Here is an 8,174-nt window from a genome sequence, read left to right as displayed (position 1 = left end):
AACACCAAGTCAAGGATTAAGATCCCCTTACTGGTCATCTTTTCTTTAAAAAAAAAAAAACACCCATAATTCTACTTTGCAGATATAATCACAATTTTGGAGTACTTCTCCTTTTTTTTTTTCTACTTTACACACATATTTCTTTCACAATTTTAATAACATACATATTTTCAGGCTTTTTAAAAATTTTTTTATTTTTCGGTGGCTGGCTGGTTCAGGGATCTGAACCTGTGACCTTGGTGATCATAAGACTGAGCTGTAACCAACTGAGCTAACCAGCCAGCCCATATATTTTCAGTTTTGGATATGCTTTTTTCATTTAATATTGTTAGCTATTTTCCACATCATTAAAAATTCTTAATAGTAATAACTTTTCATGGAAGTATAACATTCCACTTATCAGACATTCATCTCCTTTCTGATGGGCAATCATATTGTTTCCAGTCTTTCACTGTTATAAATTATGCTTTAATATTTTAAAATATTTTCCCATTCCTGATTTTTTTTAAAGAATAGAGTCCTAGAAGTGGAACTACTGAATCAAAGTATATAAACATTTTTGTGTCTTGATACATAATGCCAATTTTTTTTTTTTTTTTTTTTAAAAAGATGACCGGTAAGGGGGTCTTAACCCTTGACTTGGTGTCGTCAGCACCACGCTCAGCCAGTGAGCGAACCGGCCATCCCTATATGGGATCCGAACCCGGGGCCTTGGTGTTATCAGCACCGCACTCTCCCGAGTGAGCCACGGGCCGGCCCATAATGCCAAATTTTATTGTCTGCAAAGCTTGTACTAATTAATGCTTCTTCCCAGCAGGCTACAGAAGTGTCTGCTGTCACAGTCACCTACAGTAAGATTATTAAGAAACAAACGTTATTAATTTGACTTAAAAAACATTATATTATTGTCAAAAATAAGTTACATTGAGTGAAAGAAGCCAGAGAAAAAAGTGTACATAAAAAAGAATATGTTTTATATAAAACTATAGAAAATGCAAACTCAGAGTGACAGAAAGCAGATCAGTAGTTGTCTGTGGACTGGGGGTGGGGCAGTGGGAGGAAAGGCTTATAAGGGGGCAAGAAGTATATAATTCTGTGATTTTTTTTTTCATGTTCCTTAGTCATTTTTCTATTTGGACCTTAGCAATTTTCTCTTGGATATGAGAATTGTTTACATATTAAGAAAATTCACCATTAAAGTTCTCTAGATTTCTTTTCTCTGTAATTTTTCTGTTACAACATGTTTCCAGTAGGGCTCCTTTATTCGTGCAATTTTTTTTCTTTCTTCCTTTTTTTTTTTTTGGTAGCTGGCTGGTATGGGGATCCAAACCCTTCTTGACCTTGGTGTTATAACGTGCAAGATAATTTTAACCAAGAGGATGTACTATAACCCTACACATCTGTAAACTACAGTAAATTATTAATCATCACTTTGCAAAATAAACAAAAGTCCTTTAAATAAAATTCAAATTTGGACATGAAGGAGTGTTACAACCAAGGCCTTCAGAATTGGTATCTAACATATTGCACGTCTGCTTTGATGTTTGGGAGCTATCTTCTTCAGTTACTATCACCTATAGCGGAGATGAAGGACCTCATTAACAAAAAAACTATACGACGTTACTTAGGAGTTTAGCTAAGAACCACTCTGCTTACAACGACTTCTTTGGGGTCTTCCTTTGGCTGCTTACACAGGAAACCAAGGAGAGGAGGTAGTGCCACGAGGTGATCTCACGCTGGCATGACGTAAAGAGCCCTTGACGTCAGAAGGCGGTTGCCACGGGGACCGTTCGTCACTGACGGCAGAGTCGTGAAACCACATCACCAGAGTCCTGTGTCGGCCTCTGCAGGGTCTAAGCTGTTAAAGAAGCTTTAACCTTAAGGGGGCCTCAGGGAGTGAGGAGTTGCGCTGCTGCCTCTGAGAGCTCCACGTCCGTGGCTTTTGGGCCCCGGCCTGTGGCGGCGTGCGGCGGCCGCTGGAGGCGGGCGGCGGCTGTGGCGGCGGCAGCAGAAGGCTTGCCCGGGTCTCCCTCGCTCCGTTCAGGGCCCGGAGAGGGGATCCGCCATATTGGAGCCGGAGCCAAGAGTTCCTTGGAGCGGCGGAGAGAGGCGGGGGGAGGTGGTGGCCCTGGCCTCGACCTGGGAGGAGTCGGCTGTGTCCGGGCCCGCAAGGCTGGGGAGTGAATGAGCCGCTCGGGCTAGTCTCCTCCCCGCCCACTCCCTCCACTTTCTGCCGCCTGGACCAGGCCGGGAGGGGGCCGGAGCCGGCCGTGGCAGGATGTTCTCCAAGAAGCCCCACGGGGACGTGAAGAAGTCCACCCAGAAAGTGCTGGACACCAAGAAGGACGCACTGACCCGCCTGAAGCACCTGCGCATCGTCATCGGTGAGGAGCGAGGGGTGGCGGTGCCGAGGCCTGGGTTGCCCGGCCTTCCCTCCCCCGGGAGTCCCGGGGACTCTCAATCCGGACCTGGCGCTGGAGTAGAAGGCAAAGCGTCGCCTCTGCAGAGACGCGGGAGGGAAGATAATTGGGGGAAGGGAATACTTGGCAGTTGACGACCACAAATTATCATCTGTTAACACAGGGATATCTAATATCGAGTTAATGGTCCGAAGTTATTTTTTTAAATTAGTATTACTCTAAAAACTTAGCTTTCTAATGCTTTGGAGAAACTTGGTCTTGTGGATAATGATGTTGATAGGATATGTTTGCCAGATGACTACTGCCACCCCTACCCAAGTGAAAAGAAAAACAAAATCCTCTCCCAGACAATATAAACCTTAATCTTTCAAGTTTCTTGGCAGATGAGGGCAAGGAGGAAGTTATACCTCTTTGGGAAGTGGGTGGTTCCCAAAATCTTGTGGGAAAGAGCACAGCCCATCTTTTAATGCACCTTATTCATTACAGTCAATTAGGGGAAAAACTATTATTAATTACAGAAAACAAGATAGTTTATCGCTTCCTTTGCTTCTGGAGAATTGTATAGAATTCTGTTTTTATTTAATTAAAACTTTCTTACTCTGATGCCCTGAACCTGTGTTTTGCTGGCAGACCAAACAGTACTCTGAGTTTTAGATATAATGTTAAATGAATCTTTTAGATGCTTGGTCATTTAGTAGGCTGATAAGGGCTCATAATACTTATGGAACATCTGGTCTAGTATTTGGATTTTTTAGATGAATAAATTTTAGGTGAAAAGGAAAGTTAGTTTGCCTGTGTTGATACATAGAGTTAATGTCAGAACTGGGTTTAAACCCTAGATTCCTGAATCCTAGTTCAGAGTTAATTACCTCAAGCCGTCTTTCTAATGAGTATTTGTTTTGGAAAGTGACTTTATTTAGTGATATAAGTAAATTCCTGTTTTGAGTTGCGTGTTTCTCTGTTGTATTCTTTATTCATACCACTGGGATACCGCCAACAATACCCAACATTTGTATGGTGCTTTACTGTTTACAAAGTGATTTCGCATAGATTGCCATAAAAAATCCTTGCAACAATTCAAGACATAGATATTATTAGTCCCCAGTGAGAGAACTGAAGTTTGGGAAGGTTAAGTGGTCATCCAGCTACTAGGAGGCTGAGTCAGAACTGGAGCCCAGATTTCCTGTCTCCAGTTTGTTTCTTACTCTTACTACATTTATGACAGCTAATCTTTGTCAAGAGTAAATTGTATTTATCCTGTGGAATAATAAGAAAGCAATTAATCCAATTTAACAATATAAAAAGAAGCCCAGTTTTCAAGAAAACATAAAACTTCTAAATGTAGAGATGGTGATCTTTTTGTTTTCATTCTACTTGAGCGTTAAGACACTGAAAAAAAATTTGGTTGAGAGAGTGGGACAGGGAGAGAAAGTTAATGTTTGAATGTAGGAGATGTATCATAGATAATGAAAGATTGAAATTGAACACTTAATGTAATTTGACACCGACTTGGGACAAGCTGTCGGTTGGGTAACGGCAGAGCTATGAAGTTGAGTGCCAATAGAGTATTGAGATTTCCTAAATTAATTCCCATAGTTCATCAGTTGTAATGGTTAAGGAATGGTTTGTAAACTTTTTTGGCATAGAGGTTTTTTTCCATCTGAGAGACATGGTCTAAATTAAGACGTCACGCATGTCAGATAAGTCCTAGCTTCTTCAGTTTGAAAACAGAACAATTTTAAAAAACCTTTGCTCTATATGGTAACAAATGGACTTTTTATTTTTAATGGAGCATATACTGGGGCATGTGTGTGTAGGTATAAACATTTAAAATTTCCTTAGTAATCTTCAAATGGTGAAATTCTGCTTCCAGACTCCTGAATGGAAGAGGTACGTACAGAGAGACTACACTTGAATAGTTTTAGAACAGAAGTTCTCAATCAGGGGCATTTTACCCCACAAGAGACAATTGGCATTTTTCCACAACTGGGGAAAGGTGCTACTGTCATCTAGTGCATAGCAGGGGTATGGATAAATACCTTACAGGATAAGCTCTCACAACAGTATTCTAACCCTAAATGTCAGTAGTGCTGAGGTTCAGAAACTTTGTCAAAACATAGAGTAAAAGATGGATGTCCAAGATGCTATATTTGATTTTAATATTTTAATTAAATCGAATAAAATATTCCATATATTTAAATGGTTAGTTATTTTGTTTGAGATATGTTTAATGTAATTTCTAAAAAAATGAGTGGAGGAAGTAAAATGATAAAAGCTGAATGGTGTATTAGAGGTCTGTTAATCTGGTATCTGATTTTGCAGATGGAAGAGCCACTCTAAATCCTTTTTGGAAGTAGGTACAGGTTTTAAATAATGTAAACACAATGAGGAAACTAGTTTGCAAAGTAATTGGGCTTTGCTAATTACACAGGATTTTGATTTTTCTTTTGTCCCATCTGAACTGTATGGAACCAAACAAAACCCCTATTCACTGAGTATTTATCAGACAATTTAGTGCATCCAAATATATAAGATCATAATTATAATTTAAACATCTAGTGTAAACCTTTTTTCAGGCTTTCTTTTCATGTATTTCAACTGTAGGACAATTCCCAATTAAATTTATAGAACTTGACTGTGAAGGATTTAGTTTTAAATCTGGTGTGTTTATTGATATTGCTGTGTATTTGATTTGTAGGAACAAAATCAAGTTTTTCTTAAAATAGAAAAAAAAATCCTTGTTTCTAAAGCTTTGTGTTATCCTTTTTACCCTCCACCCCCATTTTTTAGAACTAATCACCTTATGATAATGAGAGTAAGTTACCACATGTAAAGTGGCTAACATAATGCTTGGCATATAGTGGGTATTGACTAAATGTTCGTTTTCTTCTACTTTACAATGGCAAGCTAACAGTTCAGTCTTCTTGATTTGAAAATTAGAAGATAAATTCTTGTTTAGCTAAAAATATATTGATTATTGTTAGATTATTCTTTTTAACAGCTTTTTTGAGGTATAATTGGCATATAATAAATTGCACATATTTATACTATATAATTGAATCATTTTTGGCATACATATACTTCATGAAACTGTCATAATAATCAAGGTTAAACATAGCCAGATAATCAAGATAACAAATACATCTATAACCTTCCAAAGTTTCCTCATGTCCTTTAGTAATCCCTTCCTCCCACCCCTACTTGCACCCTCCCACCCTTCCCTAAGCAGCCATAATCTGCTGCCACTGTAGATTAGTTTGCTTTTTCTACAGTTTTATATAAATGGAATTATACAGTATATAAATGGAATTATATAGTATAGCCTTTTTTTTGTTTGGTTTCTTTTACTCAGTCTCATTATTTTGAAATTATACTGTTGTGTGGTGTGTCAATAGTTCATTGCTTTCTATTACTGAGTAGTATTCCACCGTACAGCTATACCACAACTTGTTTATTTATTTACCTGTTGATGGACATGTGGGCTGTTACAAAAAAGCTGCTGTGAAGTGTACTTGTTGTATAGACATACACTTTTTTTTCTCTTGGAAAAATACCTAGGAGTGAAATGGCTGGATCATATGGCAGTTGTATATTTAGCTTTTTAAGGAACTGCCAAATTTTTTTTACCATTTTACATTCCCACCAGCAGTGATGAGAGTTCCAGTTTCTCCATATATGCACCAGCACCACTCTGTATGGCTAGTCTTCTTAATTTCAGCCACTATAAGAATTATGTGGTTATGATTAGTATTTTCCTGATATCTAATAATGTTGAATATCCTTTTATGTGCTTACCATTGTATAACTTCTTTGATGAAGTTTCTATTCAAATCTTTTACCTATTTTTTAGTTGAGTTTGCTTTCTTATTCAGTTTTGAAAGCCCTTCGGATATTCTGGATAGAAGTACTTTATCAGATACATGATATGCAAAGATTTTTTCACAGTCTTTGGTTTGTTTTTTCATTCTCTTAACGATTTCTTTGAGGGAGTAGAAATGCTTAATTTTGATTAAGTCCATATATCAATCTTTTTTTTTTCCTTTTTTTTTGTCTTTTTTCGTGTCCGGCAACGGATCGCAACCCTCAGTGTCGCGCCCGTACCAGACTGGGACCGGCAACGGGATCGCAACCCTCGGTGCTGCGCCCGCACCTCGCTCAGCCAGTGAGCGGGAACCGGTCTGTATGTGGGATCCGAACCCTCGGCGGGAGCGCCGCCGCGCTCCCAAGCGGCACACTGTAGCAGTGCGCCACCGGGCCAGCCTCTCAATCTTTTTTTTTAATGGTTTGTGTTTTCTGGTGATGTATCTAAAATCTTGCCTAACCCGAAGTCACAAAGATTTTCTTCTGTGCTTTCTTCTAGAAGTTCTACAGTTTTAGGATCTCTATAAGTCTATGATCCATCATGAGTTTACTTTGTAAATGTGGTATGAGCTAGATTGAAGTTTACTTTTTTATATATGGATATCCAGTTGTTCCAATACCATTTGTTGAAAAGGATTGTCCTTTCTGTACTGAATTGCCTTTGCATTTTTGCCAAAACTTGGTTGTCTAAATATATATGGGCATATTTCTAGACTCTCTATTTTGTTCCAGTGGTCTATTTATCTGTATTGGTGCCAATACCACAGTGTTTTGATTTCTGTAATTTTATAGTAAATCTTGAAATCAAGCAGTGTTGTCCTTTCATCTTTGTTTTTCCTTTTCAAAAGTTGTTTGTTTTTGTCTGTTTTTTTTGCAATGCCAGGTCCTTTGCAATTCCATATGAGTTTTAAGATTGGCTTGTCAATTTATGTAAAAAAAAAAAAAAAACACAAAAAACATGGTAGGAATTAATTGGGATTGTGTTGAATATGTAGATCAATTTGGGAAAAACCGACAATATTAAATACTCTGACTCATGAACAAAGTATATTTCTTCATTTATTTAGGACTTCTTTAATTTCTCTCAACAGTGTTTTGTAGTTTTCAATGTGCAGGTCTTAAACATCTTTTGTCAGACGTACCCCTAAATATTTTCTACTTTTGATGCTTTTGTAAATGGTATCTTTATATCTATTTTTGACTGTAGCTAGTGAAATAATTGATTTTGGGATATTAAGCTTGTATCCTGTTATCTCACTAAACTCACTTATTAGTTCTGTTAGTTTTTTGTAGGTCCCATTGGATTTTTTACATAGAGAATCATGTTGTCTGCAAATAAAGACAGTTTTACTTCTTCCTTTCCAATCTGATGCCTTGTATTCCTTTTTCTTGCCTTATTGAACTGATCAGAACCTCCAGTGTGGCATATACTATTACTGAGTGGACATCCTTGTCTCATTCTCAATCTTAAGGGTAAAGCAGCTGGTTTTTCACCATGTACTGTGATATTAACTGTATTTTTTTCATAGATGCCCTTTATCGGGTTGAGAAAGTTTCATTCTATTTCTGCTTTGAGAGTTTTCATCAGGAATGGATGCTGTATTTATGAAATGCTTTTTCTGCTTCTATTGAGATGAACAGATGTTTTTTCTTTTTTCATTTGCTCATGTGATGAATTATGTTCATTGATGCTCCAATGTTAAATCGACTCTGTTTTCCTGGGGTTAAACTGAAGTTGGTCGTAATGTACTGTCCTTTTTACACATTGTTGAATTCGAATTGCTAAATTTTTTTGATAATTTTTGTATTTATGTTCACGAAGGATATTGATCTGTAGTTTTTTTTGTAATACTTTTGATTTTTTTTTTTTTTTTTTTTTTTTTTTTTTTTTTT

The 8,174-nt window shown here is 37.5% G+C and overlaps 1 protein-coding gene across 3 annotated transcripts in view; it reads left to right on the top strand.

Annotated features, from left to right (window-relative positions):
* The first annotated feature begins 2,142 nt into the window (after positions 1 to 2,142).
* RALGAPA1 (Ral GTPase activating protein, alpha subunit 1 (catalytic)) overlaps positions 2,143 to 8,174 on the top strand; it is a 252,183-nt gene continuing 246,151 nt past the window's right edge. For all 3 annotated transcript variants that reach the window (XM_008573959.1, XM_008573952.1, XM_008573965.1), the window contains exon 1: positions 2,143 to 2,384. In XM_008573959.1, the coding sequence (XP_008572181.1) occupies positions 2,279 to 2,384 (106 nt within the window). In that variant the 5' untranslated portion in view covers positions 2,143 to 2,278. The remainder of the gene's footprint in view (positions 2,385 to 8,174) is intronic.

Source organism: Galeopterus variegatus, unplaced genomic scaffold (assembly GCF_000696425.1).
Source record: "Galeopterus variegatus unplaced genomic scaffold, G_variegatus-3.0.2 Scaffold54, whole genome shotgun sequence".
In the NCBI taxonomy this organism is placed as follows: Eukaryota; Metazoa; Chordata; class Mammalia; order Dermoptera; family Cynocephalidae; genus Galeopterus; species Galeopterus variegatus.
The sequence above is the reverse complement of the archived record's forward strand: the minus strand, read 5'-3'. Positions and strand labels throughout refer to the sequence as shown.